Source organism: Lepidochelys olivacea (assembly GCF_965140295.1).
Source record: "Lepidochelys olivacea isolate rLepOli2 genome assembly, chromosome: 12".
NCBI lineage: Eukaryota > Metazoa > Chordata > Testudines > Cheloniidae > Lepidochelys > Lepidochelys olivacea.
Window position 1 is genome coordinate 40,173,216 of NC_140422.1, and position 22,050 is coordinate 40,195,265.

The 22,050-nt window shown below is 55.8% G+C and overlaps 1 protein-coding gene and 1 long non-coding RNA gene across 4 annotated transcripts in view; one reads left to right on the top strand and one right to left on the bottom strand.

Annotated features, from left to right (window-relative positions):
* Nucleotides 1-20,882, top strand: part of SPIRE2 (spire type actin nucleation factor 2) — a 48,948-nt gene extending 28,066 nt beyond the window's left edge. Inside the window, exons 4-15 of one of the 3 annotated variants that reach the window (XM_084644740.1) lie at nucleotides 2,782-2,865; nucleotides 4,218-4,382; nucleotides 6,138-6,224; nucleotides 7,714-7,837; nucleotides 8,653-8,822; nucleotides 12,267-12,480; nucleotides 13,497-13,639; nucleotides 14,793-14,927; nucleotides 15,060-15,127; nucleotides 15,223-15,250; nucleotides 16,321-16,436; nucleotides 19,246-20,882. In XM_084644740.1, coding sequence (XP_084500866.1) covers nucleotides 2,782-2,865; nucleotides 4,218-4,382; nucleotides 6,138-6,224; nucleotides 7,714-7,837; nucleotides 8,653-8,822; nucleotides 12,267-12,480; nucleotides 13,497-13,639; nucleotides 14,793-14,927; nucleotides 15,060-15,127; nucleotides 15,223-15,250; nucleotides 16,321-16,436; nucleotides 19,246-19,459 — 1,548 coding nt within the window. In that variant the 3' untranslated portion in view covers nucleotides 19,460-20,882. The remainder of the gene's footprint in view (nucleotides 1-2,781; nucleotides 2,866-4,217; nucleotides 4,383-6,137; nucleotides 6,225-7,713; nucleotides 7,838-8,652; nucleotides 8,823-12,266; nucleotides 12,481-13,496; nucleotides 13,640-14,792; nucleotides 14,928-15,059; nucleotides 15,128-15,222; nucleotides 15,251-16,320; nucleotides 16,437-19,245) is intronic. The other 2 variants (XM_084644741.1, XM_084644742.1) reach the window with 2 other exon arrangements.
* On the bottom strand, nucleotides 1,089-7,505 carry LOC311529067. Its single transcript, XR_014713761.1, has 3 exons — nucleotides 6,622-7,505; nucleotides 4,639-5,210; nucleotides 1,089-2,847 (listed from the first exon to the last, which is right to left on the bottom strand). It is a non-coding gene; the product is annotated as an uncharacterized lncRNA (long non-coding RNA).
* Nucleotides 20,883-22,050: the final 1,168 nt, after the last annotated feature.

Here is a 22,050-nt window from a genome sequence, read left to right on the forward strand (position 1 = left end):
CTGTGTGCGTCAGTCACTGGCTTTGAGTCTGTTTGGTTTGCTTTTCTCTGCCTCTCCTCCCAGAGGTTGTAATGACCCCCTAGCGCAGCCATTGTGTGTGATGCTGTGTGAGATGCAGCCCCTGCCCCCTAGGAGCTTACAGGCAAACAGACGTGGCAGGACGTGCAGGGGAGTCTCCAGGATGCTCCACGAGGCCCAGTATTTACCTTTGCAGGGGAGTGAATCTGTTCTACAGCGTCACCATTCCCTATGTGATAGGTGGGGTGTTCAAGACCCCATTGGCACGGCAGGGGTTTGGTGTCTTGTAGCACCTGCTCTGGCACAAGTCAGGCAAACCCGCAGTCCCAGCCTCAAGGGGGTTAAAGATAAAGCTGCAGTCTCCTAGGATTGCCTTGAGCTTCGCCCTTATGGGTAATCACAAGGCAATAATCTGTTCCAGGAAGTGAGCTCGTAAATCCAACAGCAAAGGCATGTGGTCGGGAATTGTTGGGGTCAGCGGTGTTACCAAAGAGTCTGTTTACTTGCTCATTAAACTTATGAAACAGCTCAAGAACAATGTATCCACCTCCCCTTGGTCATCCATCCCGACACCCGTGTCTCCAGCAATGCCTGGGGCATGAGTTGTGCTGGGCTCCAGAAATGCCACATAGGGAGCCTGATGTCCTGCTGGGCATTGCGGTGCCTGGTGGAGGGGAGAATTTCTGAGATGCTGCGGGGGTGTGGGGGAAAGGCTGTGACCCCATTTATAGGGTGGGGGGAAGCAAGGACCCACTGACTGCAGTAAGCACTCATCTGATGTTGGGCATGTGGCGGAGAGGTTCAGCAGGCGCTCCGCCCACACAGCCTGAACACTGGAAGGGAAACCCTGTATATATTTAGGGTCACAAGATGATGGCAGGACTATGCAGACTGCCCCATGTCCACATGCTGTGGATGCCCTTCCCACATGGGCATGAGTACCCATTTCCCAGGGCAGCCTGGGAATAAGACGTACCTTTTTTAAAGTGACAGTCATTAACCACTGGGACCATCTACCCAGGGCCATGGCGGAGTCTCCGTCACTGATAACTTTTACATCAAGACAGGATTTTATTTTAGAAAAATCTGCTGTAGGACTTATTGTGGGGCAGTTCTCTGGCCTGTGCTATCCAGGAGTCAGACTGGATGAGCACAGTGGTCCCTTCTGGCCTTGGAATCTATGCAGACCTCTGACACTGCAGCCCACAGGCACGGGCAGCAAGGCATTAGAAGGCTCCCCCAAGTCCTTCGCAGCAGGCCCACACCTGCCCAGATGCACTATCCCTGCTCGTAATGACATCCAGGAGGCAGCTGCAAGCAGCCACCATGTTATTATCCAGCTCCATGCAATAGGCACGCAGGCCATGCAGAATGGGTCGGGCTGTGGGGAGGATTTAAGATTGCCAAAGATGATCTGATGCGGGCAGAACCGGCGAGGTGCCAAATACTGCCCCTAGAGCTGCCCTTCCCACTCTGATGACTTCCTGGCTCTCCCATATGGTTTGAACAGGCTGGCCCAGGTCCTTCCAGCTGAGGGAAATGCACCTTCCATTATTTCAATCACGGGTTAGAAAGTCTGCAGCATATTCCCGGGGCAGTTGTCTGTGCACCAGCCAGAGTGCAGGGCTGTCAGCAGCTCCCTGCTGTGGCCAGGTCAGATGGCGCACGGTGGAAGTGGACAATGCTTCAGCATCACATGAGATGAGCCCGGGAAATACAACCACAATTTTCCAGCAATGACAGGGTCTCAGGGTTTTCTCAGTGACAGCTAGGCTCTGAGCTGCGGTGGGTTTATTAGCAATAAGTAATAGTTCTCATTCCTCTGCTGCCTGTCATTCCAAAGGTCCCCAGAGCGTGTTCCGAATTACACACAGCTCCAGTGAAATGCAGCCCCTCTGGGGGGAAGGCAGTAACCATCCATCCATCCCAACGCTGTAGGGAAGTGACAAAACCTCTTCTCCCAGGAAGTGCCATGGGACCTTTAATATCCAGACCGAACAGGCCAGGCCTCAGCTTGCCAAACAGTAAAACTGCATGGAAATCGAAGTGTCCAGAGCTTCTCCTGGGGCACATGTTGCTGCTGGGGAAGACACAGGGGCTGTGCTTAGAGTCCATTCCAGGTGCTCCCAGAATCCAGGGGGGATGCGAAGCCAGCTCCCATCCTCCCCCAGAGGTGCTTCCACGTGGCTCAGTTGAGATGGAACAGTCCTAGGATGTATTTGGCAAGACCCATAAGCACAGATCATGAATATTCCCTTGGGCCAGCATGCTCCTGGCTAAGAACCTCCCGGGACTCCAGTCAATGGCACCTGGATGGTCTTCCTGCCCAGATCTCTACCCTAAGCTGTGGTTAACAGGCCCCAGCTAGGGGAGTGGGTGGCTGGGGTCAGACCCAATGCATGACCAGACTTGCTGCTGCTGCAGAGTAGCTCCTTGGGGCAGGGACCATCCCTTCTTTGTGACTTGTACCTGGCCAGGCACATTCAGTGCCCAGTAGCCTGTGGAAGTTGAGCCTTGTGGAGCTTTGATGGAAGTCCTCGACACCGCCCAAACCCCTAATGGGAGTGTAATTGTATCCAGGGGGAGGGACTGGCAGTCGGGGCAGATGGGGGCCAAGAATCTGGGCACTCCACTCTTTCCTCATGCTCAGGGGGTCTCTCTTTTTACGGGACCTGTTCAGCCAGGATTCTCCTAGGAGCAGGTTTGGCTGCTGAGGTGTTGGGGACCCAGCATGGGGAACGTGACATTTCTGTGCTGCTGCAGATGCTGAGGAAGCTGAAGGAACAGGAGGAAGAGCTGGAGGAGAGGTCAACGGATGAGCTCGATAACCTGCGGAACACAGATTGGGTAAGTGGTGCAGAGTCGTCTCCCTGCGGGCACTTTGATCAGCACCTCTTGCCTTGCAGAAGACAGAGGTAGTGACGGGCTGATGGAAACCTCCTGTCCGGGCGTTCTTGTTCTGGCAGCCTAATGAACAGAAGAAGCCCCTGGGGAGAAGGGCTGGGACCCCGCGGGCCCAGAGGTGTGGGGACCTGCAAACACTGGTGGCTTAGACGTGTTGCAGGGGAGACCCAGTTGTTCCTGGGACAGCAGGCGCTAGGGGTGCTGCAGAGACTACGTGCTCAACCTTGCAGATTTATATCACCTCTGGCCAACAAAGGAGATGCTGATGGACCATTCCATCTAGTCTGCCATGACAGTGTGGGTGGGAGGTCATCACAAAAATGGGGGAGCCCCCCAAGTCCTGCTGGGTTCCCCGTCAAGGACTGGATACAGATTCCTGAGAGAGGCAGAATGATTGCGGCCATTGCGGTCACTGGGAGGGGCGTAGAGAGTGTAGGGAACCCGGAGGGGAGTGGGGGGCACTTGGACAGGTCGTAGCTAGAGAATGGGGCATTGACCCTGCCTCCCCAGCATCATGGTCATGATCCAGAGCCTCCCCCCACTGCTCCCCAGGGAGCAGGAGAGCTGGGAAGGAAACGGACACCTTTGCAGTACAGACACTGCCCTCTCACCTCAGCCTGCCCAGCCAAGAAAGCCACAATAGCCAGGCCATTGGCTTTGGCATGGACCAGGACATGGGTGGTCAGGCCCAGTGGTCGGAGCAGCGGTGCTCAGAGCCAGCGTTAGGAATCAGGAGCCCAGTGAAGGGCTGAGGAACCAGGAGGAGGGCAGGAACAGGCTGGATCAAGGCAAACGCAGGAGAGATCGGAACTGTGGGCGAGTGCGTTGAGCAGGCATTGGCCAAGTACTGCTGCTGGGCTTAGGAGCAGCCCTGGCAATGTGCTCAGCCAGGCAGGCCGTCTGGCCAGTTTCGGCTGTGGTTGTCAGCTGATCCCAGGCCCAGCTGCAGGCCTTCGTTCCTGACAGGCTTCTGGGCATAGTCTCATGCTCTAGACTGGAAGCCGCTTGCCACCCCCATTGGAGTTAGAGATGGAAAGGGCAGTGTGAGGTGATCCCGTCCATCTCCCTGCCAGCGCAGGACGGTTCCCCACACCAGGGCTAAGCATGCTACCTCCCCCCGGCCCCCCCCAGCCAAGTCCCAGTGGCGGGGGGAGCACACATAGAGCCCCTGCTGGGCTCCGTTCACAGCGCTCATGTCCCATGGTTAGCCGGGGCTTCCTTCCCCCATGGGGAAGCCAGTGGTGCCGTGGGTCATCTCCTCGGTAAGGGGCAGTTGCCCATTGTATCTGTTCCAGGCCAGGCTGTGGGTGCAGCTGATGCGGGAGCTACGCGATGGTGTGAAGCTGAAGAAAGTCCAGGAGAAGCAGTACAACCCCCTGCCCACCGAGTACCAGCTGACGCCCTTTGAAATGCTGATGCAGGACATCCGGGCACGCAACTACAAGCTTCGCAAAGTCATGGTGAGCACAGCCATGCCCGAGGGGCCTGAGCCATGGCCACGGGGTGATTGCCATGGAGTGCAAGGGTCACCCGCTCCTAGTGACACACCATCTGCCTTTGGGCTCGAGACCCCGCGCCCCACCCTCACATCCTGGCCCTGTTGATGCTGAAGGCCTAGCTCATTGTAGGGCTCATGCTGCTGCTGGGACACCCCGCACTGGACATTTCAGAGCCACCCCCAGGGTAATACATGCCCCTCCACTTAGACCAACTCACCCTAGTGCCTCCGCATATCAGAGAATCCTAGGACTAGACTGGATATGAATTAGCAGATTCTCACTCTAAGAGATGATACAAGCAGGTTGCAGATCCTTAAGGGGCAAGCTGCACTTGCTTTACAGCTTGGAATCCCCAGGTGTTTCATACACAGGCTAGAAATGCCTTTAGCCTGGGTCCAGCACTTCCCCCAGTTCAGTCTTTGTTCCTTAGGTGTTTCCAGGAGTCGTCTTGGATGGGGAGTGAAGAACCCCAGATGATGTCACTCCTTGCCTTATATAGCTTTTGCGTATGGCGGGAACCCTTTGATCCAAAGCTTGGTTCCTAAGCCAGTCTGTGGAAAAATACTGGCATCCCAAGATGGAGTCCAGCATCATGTGGCCTGGTCACATGTCTTTGTAGATTCACAGCAGCCATCACTCACAGGCTGTCTGTAGCATTCTCAGGAAGGCTCACCAGGCAGGAAATAAGCTTCTCCTAAGGCCTGTTGTTCTCCATAATGGCTCATTGCCCTGAATAGGTCCTTCCCAACCAGATATACATCTTGTCCTGTGGGCCTTACCCAGGTGTAACTATATTTGAAGTACAGATACATAGTTAGTTTTTATAACTTCAGATAAAAATGACACATGCATACAAATAGGATAATCATATTCAGCGAATCATAACTTTTCCAATGACACCTCACATGACTTATCTTGCATAAAATACATCATAATTATGCTATAATCATATCATAATATCGCTATGAAGAATATGGAGTGCAGTGTCACAAGATCATCTAGTCCAGTCCCCTGCACTGAGGCAGGGCTAAGTATTATTTAGACCATCCCTGACAGGTGTCTGTCCAACCTGCTCTTAAAAATCTCTAACCATGGAGACCCCACAACCTCCCTAGGCAATTTATTCCAGTGCTTAACCACCCTGACAGTTAGGAAGTCTTTCCTAATGTCCAACCTAAACCACCCTTGCTGCAATTTAAGCCCATTGCATCTTGTCCTATACTCAGAGGCTAAGGAGAGCAATTTTTCTCCTTTTCCTTGTCACAACCTTTTAAGTACTTGAAAACTGTTATCATGTCCCCCCTCAGTCTTCTCTTTTCCAGACTAAACAAACCCAGTTTTTTTCAATCTTCCCTCACAGGTCATGTTTTCTAGCCCTTAAATCATTTTTGTTGCTCTTCTCTGGACTTTCTCCCATTTGTCCACATCCTTCCTGAAATGCGACACCTAGAACTGGACGACACAATGCTTCAGCTGAGGCCTAATCAGTGCGGAGTAGAGCAGGGGAATTACTTCTCGTGTTTTGCTCACAATACTCCTGCTAATACAGCCCAGAACAATGTCTGCTTTTTTTGCAACAGTGTTACTCATATTTAGCTTGTGTCCCCCTCTGACCTCCAGATCCCTTTCCCCGGTACTCCTTCCTAGGTAGTCATTTCCTATTTTGTAGAGTCATTATTTCTCCCTCCTCTATCTGCCCCTTCCTCTCCCCACTAGGTGGATGGTGACATCCCTCCCAGGGTGAAGAAAGATGCCCACGAACGCATTCTGGATTTTATACGGTCACGGCCGCCACTGAAACAGGTAACATCCATGTGACCTCTGTAGTGCCTGGGCTGTGGGTTTCTGACCGATCCGGTGCTCTGGGGCACGTGAGAACCCCTGGGAGGAAACGGGTTCTAAATCGCTGGCTCAGTGAAGGAGCCTCCCTTCTGAAGGAGGCTGTCACACTGTCTGGATTTTCTAGTGGCAAGAGCATTGCTCCAGTGTCCCCTTGTTACCCGGGGTTATCAGAACCCCAACAGGGGCAACTTAACTATTTCACTAGAGGCAGTGTAAGGAATAAATCAACAGGAACTCAGCAACTCTGTCTGATCAAGGAGAAATGCAAGTAAGCATGCTTTTGTCTAACACTGCAGTTTATTAGATTTAAGCACACACAGAATATAAGCAATAGGTTTAGAACATCCCACATATTTACCTGTATTCTGAGACGGTATTGAGTAATCAATGAGAGGTCAGTGCCTGCCGGGGAGTAAAGATGTCAGGAAAACGTCTCTCTCTGGATTGCTCCTGAGGACTGCTCCCACTGCTCCTGTATTATCTGAATTTCTTATAACTAACTTCTACTAAACACATAGCAGAGGTCATTATAACCTAAGTCCTCACTTTTCCTAACTTTCAATAAACTTTTACTAGCAGAGGCGTCTAGACTCAAGGCTGTCCATCCACCTATCTTTGTTTCAGTCTCTGTTATTTACTCTTTCTTCCCGTCCTCCCATACTGATTAGCAAAACTGCCAGTAGCTATGACCTTGCTTCTGAAAGCCTGTCTCCAAATTAGCCCTTAACTATTTGGTGTTCTGTTTCATTAATTCATGGTGGCTGAGTGCACATAATATGGTTGCAGTTAGCTTGATCACATTCTGGCGTACATGCACCCCTCAAATCCAGGCAATGCCCTGGTCCCGTGCAGGGTCCCAGCCCTGGAGACTGCTCTCCTCTCCGCTTCATCCTGAGAGCCCCCTTCCAGGGGCACATTCCCCTTTTCCTGACACTGGCCTAGTAAGGAGGAGCAGGTGTGAGGGCCCTGCCTGCTGCCGGCTGGAGCTGTGGAGCGAGGCTCAGCTGGGACCCTGCTGGCATGAGCTAGTTGCGCCCTGGCGCCTCCTGCTAGAGTAACACTGGGCCCTCGCGGCTGGCTCCAGGGGCAGCAGCATGGGCTTTAGGACCGAGAATCCCAGTGCTCTCTGTGGGCCCCATTGTGATCTCTGTTCCTGGGGGCCAAGCATATTACATGGGGTGATAGCGCGGTCGTGGCTACTCCCCTGTCCAGCATGAACAGGCAGCCTGGAGAGACGGCAGGTCTCAGGCCAACAGTGCTCTGTCTCCACAGGCCACGCTGTCCTTGTAAAAACAGGAGTGGCAGCCATGTGACCTCTGTAAGGGAAGTGAGGGGCTGCCCTGGGGCTCCTGGCAAGTCGTCCTTGGTTGGGCAGCCTAGGTTCACCACTGCCCAGGGCAGCGTCTCTGTTCTAACCAGCCTGTCTCGTCTGCTCCTGCCCCTGCTGCAGGCGTCCGAGAGGCGGCTGCGCCCCATACCCCAGAAGCAGAGGACGCTCCACGAGAAGATTCTGGAAGAAATCAAACAAGAGAGAAGACTTCGCCCAGTCGAGATGCGGCAGCAGGGTCAGAAAGGTACCACCCCAGCCCGCCCCAGCAGGGAGCATGTAGCCACACGGCTCCATCCAGAACCCCCGGCCTTGCCTCAGTGTGTGGAACTTGTGTGGGGCCCAGAAACCCCGGCTCATCTCTGAGAGTCCTGAGGGGGGATGCAGGGCGCTCTGAAAGCTGCCCGCGAAGGGAAATCAGAGTGCTGTTGAAATGTGAACCGTTCCAGATGTTCTGTATAAAAACAAACACCAGGTTAACGGTGCCCAGCACTGGCTGCCAGCCGGGTTTGAACCCAGGACATTCACAGAGTTTTACGAGCCCCCAGCCCGCTCAGCTCCCCTCTCCCGCACGCAGCATGCCCAGCTCCTCCCTCCCACCTCCCCTGTGCAGCGGGCTCTGGGCTTCTCTGGGTTTGTGAGGAAATTCAGAGGCCACGACTGCTCCAATTTGAGGGGAAGGCCTGACTGGCAGCTCTACCCCAAAGGTAAATTCCTTCCCGCTGCCTGCTGAGATGTAGCAGTCTGGCATCAGGCTGGCCCTCTAGGCCCCATTTGCTTCATGAGTCCAGGCCTTGTGTGGGGCACGAGCACCCACCAGCTCTGGCCCCCAGTCCCATGGCAGGGTGAGAAGTTCCCTGCACTGTGCTCCGTCCATGCAGAGATGTTTCATAGCTACTTCCCTCCCATATGGGCTCAGGGGGCAGTTTGAAACTGCAGCCCCCACTAAGGTATCCCTAGGCCACAGGGAAGCCCTCCCCTCTAGGTGGATGCCATCCCCCCATCCTCTACCAGCCCTGCCCTGAGCACTTGTGTGAGTCTCTCCCCTCTCCTGCCTTGCAGGTTTTGGCTCCCTTCCCTGCATCCTTAACGCATGCGCCAGCAACATGAAGTCAACCTCCTGCATCAACCTCTCTGTACCTGACTCAAGCACCCCTGCCCAGCGCCTGCGGCCAAGGGTTCTTCTCAAGGCTCCGACACTGGCCGAGATGGAGGAGATGAATATCTCTGAAGTAAGCGCTGGTTTTCTCTGTGGTCACTGGTGGGAGGGTGCTCAGGACTGCTGGTATCGGTGTTATCTTCTGAGGCAATGAGGGGATGGCTGGCAGGGAGACACATCTCTTGACATCAGCACCGCAGCATGGCAGAGGGGCTCTGTATCTGAAAGCCATGTGCCCTGAGTCGCTTTGCGGGGCAGAGCTCACCTTCAAGCCTGCCACGTGACCCTTCTTGATGTCAATGGCACGGCCCTGCCCCGAGTACAGTCAGGAGTTCTTCTATTGGCTTTGGCGGGAGCAAGAGAGGGCTCTACAAGACTGGCTGGGCCAGGCTCAGGAGTTGTTTACTGTAAGGAGGTGGGCAGTCCCTGCCTGCCCCTGGCAGCCCAGAGGGCATGCCCTGCCTTATCTTCCCCTGAGTGGGGCAGCAATGGGTTCATGGGAGAGCCCGAGGCAAGGAGAAGCCCACACACACTAATAAATAGCATGTGGCCTTTTACTAGAGCTTCAGGCTAAGAGGCCCTCACCACAGGGCCCTGGGTCATCTCCCAAACTTAAAGTTCACAGACACTCTCTGAGTAAGCTGGTTTCCCAGAGCCTGATGAAAAACTATCCCTCACTTCTACCTGCATGACTTCTGCTCAACTTCCTCTTCCTGTTTCTATAGCCCATCTCTAGGGTGGGGCAGGGCCTCCTTCACTTACCCCCCAGGCTGGCCCAGTTGTAGGCTTCAGCCTGTCCCTCAAAGGGGTAGTACTGCCTTCCCGAGGGCGATGCCTTTCACCTCCAGGTCACCAGTTCAAATTCAGCCCAGGACAATAGGGATTACAAGCTGTTGCTTTCTGCTGGTTGGGAACAGCCTGGGTATTGGTCTCTGGCCATCCCACAAAAACAACCAGCAGAGCTGGCCCCATTAGCAGTGTCTGCACAGAGGACCTCATGGTTGGCTGAACAGGACGGGGTGTGGGAGCTTGTGCTGAGGCTGCACGGCTGGAACACCAGTGCGTCTTGCCAGCACAAAATTCTTTATTCAAATAAATGAATCAACGGCACCAGGGTCCCAGCTGGGTGGGAGATCAGGCTCTCAGCCTCTCTGGGGCTTTTGTTGTGTTGCCTCCTTTGTTGGACTGACCAGCCAGTAAAGGGTTTGTGTTGGTGTTGTGGTGGCACAATAAAAATGGCAAAAAGTTCAAAATACAAATTAGGGAGATAAAAGAGAGATTTCTAAGTCAATAAAAGAAAAGACTATCAAAAGGGCTTAGGCAGGCATCATATGTTACAGCTGGTCAGGACCCTAGGCGTCAGCAGCGTGGGGTCTGGAAAGTCCTCCTGATAGGCCAGCGCAAGAGGAGCTGCCGTTCAGTAGGTGTGTGGTGTCCTCAACTGCATCACAGAGGGCTGTCTCTGAATCCCCAGGTGTGGCCATTTATCGCACCCCTCGCCACCCCCTTCTGAAAGAGTGGAGCTTGTCTCAGAGGCAGTGGGGCAGCCTGAAGCCAGGCACTGTCTCATCAGGCTGAGGAGGAAGGAGTTTCCTATAGAGTTTCTAGCTTGTTCCCATTCCTCCGTAGAAGTGATTAGTAACGTGGCCAGTTTGGTCTCTGCTGATGAGATGGGGGCGAGGTGCTTCCATGTGTCTTTGACAAGTGCAGTTGTGGCACCTCCTGGATTTTGTCTTTGCTGGTGTTGGGAGGTGGAATATGAGAGAGGTCTCATTGCTTGATTCAGTTGTATATCATGGGTGGAGAGTTTAACCACATTGAATGAAACACAGATTTCTCCAGCTGAGCAGCAGAGAGCTAGCTCCAAGCTGAGCGGTGTTTGAGAATGCAAGTTGAGCATGCAAGCTTATGTAGAAGGACATTTCTGCTCTTAATCTTCTGATCTATCTTGGTGAGGTGATCCTTGTAGGTCGGTGTGCGGATTGTGCAAGGGTAGAAAGAACAGGAGGACTCGTGGCACCTTAGAGACTAACCAATTTATTTGAGCATAAGCTTTCGTGAGCTACAGCTCACTTCATCGGATGCATTCGATGCTACCTGAGCGGGGTAGCTGTAGCTCACGAAAGCTCATGCTCAAATAAATTGGTTAGTCTGTAAGGTGCCACGAGTCCTCCTGTTCTTTTTGCGAATACAGACTAACACGGCTGCTACTCTGAAACCTGTCATTATGCAAGCGTAGAGTTACTCCAAGATATACAGGCTTTGGATCATGTGTTAATCATTCTCCATTCAAGAAAGTGTTGAGTTTCATGACATCTTGAGGTGATGGAAACAAAAGCATGATACCACACAGTATTTGACACACTGGGCTTAAGTCTCCACTTCTTGCAATAGCCACTGACAGCTGCCGTGCGTTAGTTCAGTCTTTTTGTAGTCTCTGTCTCTTGAAATTAGGCAGATGCCATCTGCATATTTGAATTACCTTGAAATTGTTGCAGGCAGATAGATAATCCACAAATATGATGAAAAAGATTGGTGCAAGAACAGATAGATCCCTGAGGGAGTCCATTCTTCTGGGTCCGGAATGTGCTCAGTTTATTGCCTAGTATCACTTGGAATTGTCTGTCCTGAAGCATAATTTCCATAGCCAGAGCAACCCATTGAGGTAACATCTTGATCAGCAGGCCAGCGTGCCAGACGGTATCATATGTTGCTGTCAAGTTGAGAACCACTGCCCCGTCTTCTCCTTCTGCTGGAAACCATCTCCTATAGAGGTGGTAAGAGCAAGAACTTGGTCACAAATGCTCCTACTGGTCTGAAGCCTGCCTGGTCATCACCCAGAGCCGCCTCTATTGTGAGCATGCTTCTCCCAGAATTAGTTACTGCAGAAGTCTGTAAACATGGCTCAGAAGCATGGACAGTAGCTAGCTGGAAGGGGTTTCCTGGCTTTGGTGTAGCTGTTACCCTAGCTTTCCACCATATCTTAGGCATCTTGTCCAGTTGGACAACACAGGATATGAAAGTGGACAACGATTGATGCTCTTTTTAGCAAGGTGCATTTAGGAGCATTTCTGCTGAGACCTTGTCAAGGCAACCTGCTTCCCTGTGGCTCCGTACTCTCTCTGCTTCCTTGCTGTGGGTATCCATGGCAGGAACAGAGCGGTGCTCCATTTTCTGAGCTCGCTTTACCTGGACAGGGTTATAAGGAAGCAGCCAATGGCGGGTGATGGGAAGGGGAAAGGACAGATGGTGATAAATGGGATCTGTGCAGCCATCTATCCAGTACCATTTTCCCAAGGGGTGGATTGCACCTCTCCATGCCCTCTCCATGGGCTCTCTGGGCACAGTAAGGTGTTGACGCTGCCTCACAGAGTGGGTGCAGAGGGCGCCAGCCAGGCTGGGTCAGGGACCTGGCAGTCCAGAAAGCTGCCCATTGGCAACTGCAGGACAGGGTCACTTTTACAGCACGTCCCCGGCCCAGGGCCTCGTGTTCATGTTGCTCTGTGTGCCTTCGCAGGAGGAGGAGTCTCCAAGCGCTGAGATGGGGAGGGAGCCTGGCTTAGGGCTCCCCCTGAAGCGTGATCGCTCCTTCTCTGAACAGGACCTGGCCCAGTTCCAGAGTGAGAGGGGCAACAGCCAACCTGATTCAGGGTATCTGGAACCACGGGAGTCTGAGCTAAGACCCCGCTCAGGTAGCATGAATACTGCACGGATCAGCATGGAAACCAAGGGCAAGTTCCTCCTACCTTCCTTTCCCTTCCCCAGCTGATACAGCCTCCCTGTCTTCCCTCTCCTCCCACCAGCTGGAACTGCACCTGCCTAGAGCAACTGTCTCTGGAGGCACTGGGGATTGCACCTGCAAAGGGTACACAGGTGCAATCCCAGCTTGGGTCTCCATTCACACCTCCTCCACTAATGGAAGGTGTGCCCCCCATAGGAGACTTTGCAGTGGGGTGCCAGGCTCCATACAAAATCCGGGTTTGGGGACCAGCCCTTGTTTGTATTAGCTTGCCAGAAGCTCCTTTGCATCTCAGCTGCACAGTGCAGAACCCTTCAGTGGTGCTGGAACACTCTTTATGGGGGGGAGCTGCGCCTGCCCTTACCCCTGTCTGCACCCCTCACTGCCCCCTAGAGCTGGGGCTGGGAGTAGGGCCATGGCTCCAGGAGGGGGGGATGCAGCAAGGGGACCGAGGCTGGGGCCACAACTGGGGATGGGCAGGGAGCCCCAGGTGCAAGGCCGGCAGCTGGGACCCTGGGCATGGAACTGGCAGCTGGGACCCCGGGCGCGGGGCCAGGAGTAGAGCCCCCTGTAAATCCTGGGGATGCTGCAGCACCCCCCGCACCCTTAGTTTCCGCACCTATGGAACCCTTTGCTGGTTAGCAATGCCCAGAGTCAGCACAGCACTGCGCCCCTGCAGGGAACCCCAAAACCATTGTCAGGGTTCTCCCTGCCTCCCCTTCTCCCTAAGCTCTGCACCTCTAGAGGACGCCTCGTGGCCACACAGCCTTTGGCTCTGGCCCTGTTCTGTGTCACTCCCACATCGGGCTCTGTCCCAGCAAGAAGTGCAGTTGTTGGAGCCCATTCCCCATGCTGGCCACTGCCAGACCCTGTACAGCCTCCTTCCCCCGGGTCCCTCTTGGTTCTGGTCCCAGGCCAGAGGGTTCCCAGCGCTCCTTCTCAGCTGATGTTCAGGGAGGAGCAGAGCTAGCCGGACTGACTCTGGCTGCCTGTGTTATTCTCGTCCAGGTTCGTTCCCAGCCAGTTACCACCAGATCCCACCCAGCGCTGGTCCGCTCACGTCCGACCGCGGCTCCCTCGGGGCTTTGGCGGAAAGGTCAGAGGGCGGCTCCAGCTCCACCCCAGACAGCAGCTCCAAGCATCTGTGGCTGGTAAGTGTCCGATTTGCATACGTCCAAGCTGTCCAAGGCTGGAGCCCTGAGCCGTGCTGACCAAGTCCCCCAGGATGTCAGTGAGACGCCCGTTCACAGCCAGAAAACTGCCGACTCCTGATTTAATAACGTTCGCTCCCTGCGAGGGGGCAGCCAGGCCACACCTGAGTGGCCCCAGATTGCACCGGGCTGCCACGCCGCTCACTCAGATTTGGAGGGGATAGCCAGAGGGGCTCGTGGGCTAGGGGCTCAAGCTGCTGCTGGTGGAGGGGCACCTGTGGGTGGAAGAGGGTGGTCAGGCTGCTGGGGCCGGGGGCAGATCTCCCTGAAACGAATTGGATGGCGTCGGCCAGTTTGCCCTGAGCCCTGACTTGGTGCGGCTTAGTCTCCACTTGCAACATTTTTGAAGGACAGTGAAGCTAGGACGGGAACGGCAGGGAGCTGCGGGTCGGGATTGAGGGGCATCAGCAGAGCTGTGGGTGGGCCAAGCCAGGGCTGGAGTAGTGGGGGTGCAGTGTGAAATTGCAGGGCATCAGTGAGCTGGAGAGAGGGGAAGGCTGGGAGAGAATTCACAGGGCGCTGGAGGTCCGGGTAGAAATGCACCAACTGAGTTCTGGGGTGAGGGGCGGGGCTGGAGGAGTTGCTGCAGAACAGGACTAATCCCAGACTGCGGGACCTGATCCCCACAGTCACTGTAGCAGAGTAAAGGATGCAAATAAAGAGTGCCAAGTCTGGATTTCTCTCCTGAATGAATATGGCTGCACATGGCTGGCCTGGCTGTACATCCCCACAGCCAGACCCAGCCATGCAGTGCTGTGGGGCCCTCATGCAGCCAGGTACAAATGCAGGGGAATCATGGGGGGCAGGGCCTGGGAGCTCGTCCATGCTGCTGTCCCTTCAGTCTCCCTTCCACACCTGTGTGAGCAGCTGCATCTCCCTCTTGCCATCTCCTATGGGACCCTTAAAGGTGCTTGAGCCATGGACACAAGGTGGGTTAGTTCGCTCCCCGCCGAATGCTGTGCCTCCTCTCAGTCTGTGAATTAAAGGGGCTCAGCTCAGGCTGTGGCTGGGCAGCGATCAGCCAGGCCTGGGGCGGGACTGCCCCCGCCCCGACTGCTTTGGTGCTTAGTGCCCTCCTGCTCTCTGCACACAGGAGTTCAGCCACCCCATAGACAGCCTGGCTCTGACCGTGGAGGAGATGATCGACGTGCGCAGAGTGCTGGTAAAGGCTGAGATGGAGAAATTCCTCCAGAGCAAGGAACTCTATAACAGCCTGAAGAAAGGGAAGGTGAGGGCTGGGCGATTGCCTTGGTCTAGGGCGTGAGTGTGTGAGGAAAGGGCCAGCAGACAGCCCCTGGGGTGTCGGGATCCTACCAAATACAGACCGTGACCTTTTACCTCGGCCCTTCTCCACCTACAGATATGCTGCTGCTGCAGAACAAAGTTCGCTTTGTTTTCTTGGCCCCCAGCCTGTCTCTTCTGCAAGAGGTGAGCAAAAGGTCCCCTGCTTTGGGGGGCAGGTGCACAGGGGGCAGAGGAATGAGGTTCTTTACTGACCCTTGGGATTCTCTCTCTGCTTTTAGATCCGTCTGCGCCTCCTGCAGCCTGAAGGTAAGAGACACTTTCAAGAATCAGTCCCAAGAGAACCAACCGCATAGCTTGTGCCCATTGTCTGGGGCCTCCTGTCTCCTTACTCTGGGGGCACCCCCACCTTGTCTCACTTTCGGAACACCCCCCCCATCCCCCCACAAAGTCGCACGTCTGACAGCGATCTCAGAGTGCAGCGTGCCCGTGGGATGGTGAGGGGTTGGGCCCGGGAAGCCCCGCTGAGGGCATGTGAATGTACCCACTGTGCCAGGGAGGCGCCATGCTGAGCTGGCTGTGGGCTGGCAGCGGAAGGGCAGGTACTGGGGGGCCTGCTTAGCTAACTCCTGGCCACCATGGTCATCCCACCATATAGGACACTGGCCATAGCACAGTGGGAAGGGTCAGGGAGATGATTCTTTGTGGCCTCCCCCATATTTAACCAGGGGTGCTGGACCTATGGGTGCTGCGGGGAGGGCTGCTGCACCCCCTGGCTTGAAGTGGTTTCCATCGTATACAGGATTTACTTTTGTTCAGTGGTTCTCAGCACCCCCAATGTACAAACTGTTACAGGCCCCTCCATTTAACTGACTTGTAAGTGGTGAAAGTAACTTTCAGGCCCCCACCTCTGCTGCAGGAAGTGGCCTGGTCAGAAATGACGCAGGCCCAAGGGGGACCCTCTGCGGGGGGGAGCTGGGGCCTGTCAGAAAGCATTTGCTTGGAGTGATGCTGTGAGCTCAGTATCGGGGAGCTGTGCTAGGCACGTTGCGGTCCCTCCTTGGACACAAGCTGACACAGAATGTGGCCCAATCCCTGCATAAATCACCCAGCATAGGTGAGCCATGGCCTCAGCCAGTAAATCCTCTGGGTGGGAACACAGGACTTCGGCTTCAAGCTGGCTCACTTTTGTGGTTGCCTCTGGCCTGGGGAACTTGCCCCCTTTCCCCATGTCACTTAGCCGTGTCAGGCTCAGGAAAGAAGATACATGTTGGTGCAGCTGTGCCAGACGGACAGTGGCCATGGCAGCAGCTCAGAAAGTGCCCAGGGGCCCATCTGACACTGACCTCTGCTGCTTCTCCTGTGTGCGTGTGCTGCAGATTAAGATGCCTTCGAAGAAGCTTGCTCACATTCCCGTCTATGCCCTGGGCTTCGAGAACCACCCCGGATCTCTGAATGCCAAAGCTGTGCCGCTGAGGAGGAGAGACGCCCTCTAGTAAGTTCCCCCCGGTGCTTCGTGCCGCCCCACCCCGGCTCTGCAGCGAGGTCCTCGTCCAGTACAGGGGGCGCATGGCCTCTCCAACACAACCTTCCCGCTGCTGGCACCCGGCCGGGATCTGGAGCCACTGGACAAGGGGCCATATGTCAGGAGAGAAAGAGGCAGGGTGACCTAGAGGCCTGAGGTTGCATTGGCTGAAGCCATGGGGGATGTGAGGAATGAGGGATCAGGCCCTGGGTAATGTAAGAGCCTGTGCTAGCAGCACCCACTGCTAAAGCCGTGGTGCAGCCCCCGCTGACGGGGGTGAGGGGACGGACAGACTGGGATGAAGTGAACCGTCAGCCTTTCCCCTATGTAGCTGGGCTGATGGGCACCGCACACCGTAGAGAGCCAGGCATCCCTCTGCAGATCCCACAGACATCTGAAAATGGCCCTTTGGCAGAAGTGGCGTGTATTGGGCTGGGCCTTCTCCAGCAAAAGCCAGCTCTTTGTCTCCTGGCGGTTCCTATGCAGAGCACTGGGTTGGTTGCAGAGCTCCGTGCACCCCGGGCAGGGCATGCAAACCAGAGTGGGGAGCACCATCGTCACTGAGGTTGCTAATAGCAGAAACATCCATCCCGTCTCCTCCCAACACAGCCACCCCCTGTGCTGGTGTCTTCTCTGCCATGCAGCTGTCCCCTACCATCTCCCTGACCCCTCCTTGGCCAGGCTCCCCTTCTGCCTTTCCTCACAGCCCCCGCACCCTCCTCGGCAACTTCGCCCCACACCAGCAAATCCCTGAGCACGCCGACTCTCACCTCCTAGTGTGCCCTTCCACCCTAGCTTGGCTGCTGCCTGCCCTGGGCTCACCAGGTGCTGTTCCCTCTGGTCTCTCAAGAGCTGAGCTCCCTCCTCACCCCCTGCAGTGTCACTCACTGCATCTCCAAACCACCTGTCCATGATCTCCAACCTATCAAGGCCCACAACTGTTCAGGTTCCTCCCCCACAATGCAGACATGCTGTGGTCTCCTCCCTTGTCAAACCCACCCATCCCCTCCAGGCTCAGTGATCCTGCTGGCTACAGCCATTGCCTCGAATCTCTCCTCCAACTCCTTCCTGGAGGACCCTCCAGTCCAGCTGCAGCTTCTCCACTCCACCAAACCCGCTCCCACCGACATCTCCAGCCACCAACTCCTGGTTAAGTCCAAGGGCTGTGTTCCACCCCTCCTCAGCCTCTAGGATGCTTTACGCTCCTGTGTGCCGTGATGTGCTCCCTGAGCTTTCATGGCTCCGGGCCCTCCTGGTTCTCATCCTACCTCTCTGGCCGTTCCTGTGGGGTCTGATTTGATGGATCCATCTCCAACTTCCCTTGCATGTTACTCCTGGGGAAATTCTGCACCACTGCACATGTGCAGAATTTATATTCCCCGCAAATTTCTAAGCTTCCCCGCAGAAAAATGACTTTGCAACGGGGAAGCAAAGGGAAACCACAAGAGCGGTCATGCGACCCTCCCCAGCAGTATGTTTTGGGTGCCCAGGGCAGCCAGCAGAGAGGTAAATCACAGTGGCGTAGGAAGCGGGACTGGGGAAGACCCTGCTTCCTACCCTGCGCTGGGCTCAGCTGTTAGTCCTGGCTGGGCTGGGGAGGACGGGACTACTTCTTCCCCTGTACAGCATCCAGGGCTGGTTCAGACCCACCCCCAGATTTCTTCCCCAGCTACAGGAAGCTCTGCAAACTCTTTCTTCCCTCCCCTGCTTCCTGCACCCATCGCTCCTCAGCTGCAGGGGGAGGAATCCCTGTACAGGGAGCTGCTCCCCCATCTGCCCAACCCACGTGCATCCACACTCCCTCACGCCCAGACCCTTCTGCTGATCCTCACTCCCACCCCCCTTCACTCAGAATCCCCCCGATATGCCCCACTCCCCCTGCACCTGGACCACCACGCAGAGCCACCTACACCCCCGCCCCACCGAAACCCAGTCAGCTGTACCTTGATCTCAACCACACTGAGCCCCACTCCCCCAGCATCTGGACCCCACCCCCCGAGTCCCCTTCACCCAGACCCCTCCTGCTGAGCCCCAGCCACCTTCACCTGGACCCCCCTGCAGAGTCAAATTACCTTTGCACCCAGAACCCCTCAACAAGCCCCTGTGCATCCAGATCCCCCTTGCACCTGGATCCCCCACTGTGCTGCCCGCACCCAGATTGCCCCACACAGAACCCTCTCAACCCACAACTGGATCCCCCCACACTGAGCCCCTCCACAGTTGGATCCTGCCTTGCTGAGCCTGCCTGACCACATCTGGTGCACCTAGCACAGAGGGGCAGGGCCCTGGGGTGTTTCTGAGGCAGGCCCGGTGCTTGTGCTGTGTCAGGGGTGGGTGCAGCCTCACCACTGAGTCCGTGTCTGGGGTGGGGGGACCTGCACAGTAATCTCCCACCTCTGTGCAGCCAGTGGCCTGTGCTCCCCACTGCCATGTTGGAGCCTCCACATTTATTTGACAAATAACATTTGCAGAATTTTCCAGAGTTTTAAAATCTTGTGCAGAATTTTTAATTTTTCGGTGCAGAATTTTTATTTTTTTGGCGCAGAATGCCCTCAGGAGTAGCCTGTGCCCCACAGAGTTCTGTCCTCCTCTCCTGCCCCTTTCTCTCTCTCTGTCTGATCTCTGTCAAGCTTCTGAAACTACTGAGGCTACGTCACTAGTATTGGAGAATGCAAATCAGAGGCTTGACAGTTCCCTGGGCTGGGGTGCTCTGAGTCCTTGCACAGAGCGGAGAGGTATTTCCAAGTGGACGGCTGCTTCTCATGATTGTGTCTTGCAGCTCCCTGCACTGGCGGAGGGTGGAAGAGGAGTTCCCCCACATCTACACCCATGGCTCCATCTTGAAGGACATCTGCAGTGACTGCACCAGCTTCGTGACCGATGTCATCAGCTCGAGCCGGAAGAGCATGGACATCCTGAATACCACACCGCGCAAGGGGAGGAAGACGCAATCCCTCTACATCCAGCCCACGCACATTGCCAAACACCAGTGAAGGACTCCACTGCCGCCCTGCTGGGCCTGGCCCTGGCAGCTTCACAGGCGCCAGGAGACAGGCTCACAACAACTCCGCAGTTTTAGCACCTTTGCAGAAATTGGCTCTCCAATGAGCATACCTCCCATTGAGCTCGGACTTCCTGGGCATCACCTGCCACTCTCACCGACATTCGTGCTCAAGAACCGAACCAAGATGGCTTCCAGATGACCCTGCTGCCTAAAAATTGCCAGCCATCCTTCCCTGGCGTGCCACAAACACCGCTGCCTGCCCCCAGCCTGACTGCTCGTGCCCCTCTTAGACCTCCATTGAGATACCCTGCTAGTGGGGATGTGTGTATGTACATATATAATATATATACAGCTCTATATTTATAGACATTAGTGACCAGCAAGATGGCACATCAGCCAGCGGGACTCACCAGGCTGCGGGTAGTGTCTGACGCCATGTGTTGCACAGCAGGGACCCCACTAGCTCGATGTCTCCCCATGGGAGGGCAGAAGGACCCAATCGCTTGCTCTGGCTGAGGATGGGCAGGATCCAGGACGTGACTTGGAGCCCAGCTTCTCTCAGATCTGTCGGAGCAGGACCCAGAGTGTTTCATTCCTTCCTTCCCACCTGCGGAGCTGGTACTGCCCAGTTCCTTGGGGTCCCGGAGCAGGCTGGGGCGATCTGTCTGGAAGGTGGGGACCCTAAACATGTCGGGGGAGGAACTGTTCAGACCCTTCTATTTACATTGCTTCTGATTCGCCTGGAAGGAAAGGAGTCCTTGGGCTGAGGCTCCTGGGCCAGTGTGTGCTGTGGCTAGCATAAGGCAACGTGCTGGTTCTGCCACGTGGCCAAACCCCTGCCATTGGGATCAGGGACACAGGCTGTAGACCCCCTCCTCTGCCCACCCAGCCCGGCACCTTTCCCCTCCAGCTCGTCCCTTGGTGTCAAGGGCTGCCTGGGCTGGGAGGCCCCCAGGGCTCAATTCCCACCAAACACATCTGGCAGAGCTGGGCTGGCTAGAAGCCCTGGCTGGGTCTTAGGCCCTATGTTTGAGTCCAGGGCATAGTACTTGTGATGGCCTGAGCACCTGTCCTGGGCAGCCAGAGGGGGTGTTGAGCCTTTGAGGTTCAGTGAGGGTGGCACATGGCCCTGCCCCAAGGAGGAGACTGGGGCCCTCTGCTCCCCGTGGGGAGACCCCCTGCGCATTACTGAGAGCAGAGGCTTTGCACGGCTCCTTTCTAGCTCAGTCATTGAGCCGGGATCATGGGGATCTCCAGTGTCTGCCTGTCCCCACTGCTCCCTTCCCTTCGCTGCCCTTCTCCCTGCAACCTCGCTCTGGCTGCCTGTCAGGGCCCCTGTCCCTGGGGTAAGAAGGAGTCCGGTGGCACCTGGAAGACTAACAGATTTATTGGGGCATAAGCTGAAGAAGTGGTGCTTTACCCACAAAAGCTTATGCCCCAATAAATCTGTTAGTCTTCCAGGTGCCACCGGACTCCTTGTTGTTTTTGTGGGTACAGACTAACACGGCTCCCCCCGACACTTGTCCCTGGGGTGCTGCCCACCTGCTGTGCCACTGGCCGTGAAGCCGGCGCTGGCCGTATTTAGTCAGACACTCGGCTGTGAGTATATATTTCTCTCTGTGCCGCAAGGCTGCGCGTGGCATCGGGGCCTTTCCCCAAGGGGCTCGCTCCGGGAAGGGCTGGGCTGTTTGTCCTGTTCCCAGTGCGGGTGGCTGCGCCGTGCCGGTGAGTGACCCCGTGCAGCAGCAGGGGAGAGCAGCTGCAGGCAGCCAGGGCAAGGCTGGCCGCGTGGTCATGCAGAGCCCACAGGGCTGCTGCTTGCTTCGAATGAAGCCGGCCATGCCCCTGCTGCCTGTGAAGCATCCCCGGCCCCCACCAGCGCTCTGCAGTTACCGGTAATAATAGGGAGCAGGGCTCTGCAGCAGCCCAGGGAGCCAGGCCAGCGCCGTCCCCAAGCACAGGGGCGAAGACAGAACAGACGCACAGAGAAGGGAGGTGTCTTGCCCAGGCCACCCCGAGCACAGTCCAGTACCAACAGCCCGAGCGTAACGGAGCTCAGCATGCTCTGCCGCTGCTCCTTGTTACAGGTGCTGGCGTGAGCTGGGGGCGGTAAGCTAGCCAGGCCGCACTGCACTGTCCCTAAAGACTGGCTCCAGCCCCTCTGGGGGTGCGTTAGCCAGAAGCCTAGCATGCTAAATCTCACATGCCCCCGCCCCCTGGATCATCTCTGGGGGAGTAGCCAGCTGGCAGGGCTGTCGTGGTAGCCAATGTGGTGCCCGACAGTCCCTGGGTCTCACCATTGGCCCTTTCTCCATCCCGGGAAGAGCCCGGCTGGCCGCCGCTCTCTGAGTAAGGAGCCCAGTGATGAGGAGCAAAGGTTCCTGCCCAGCCTGCTTCACTGGAGGTAGAGGAGATTGCCAAAGACTCTGCCAGCCCCACTCCTCTGGCTCCAGGCATCTCCTGGCCTTTCCAAGGCTGATTTTGGTTACGTGGTCTGGGCCCTGAACCAGACTAGTCACAGAACAAAAGGGAAGCCCTTGAGAAAGGCCTGACCAGTCACAGGTCCATGCTCTCTCCCAT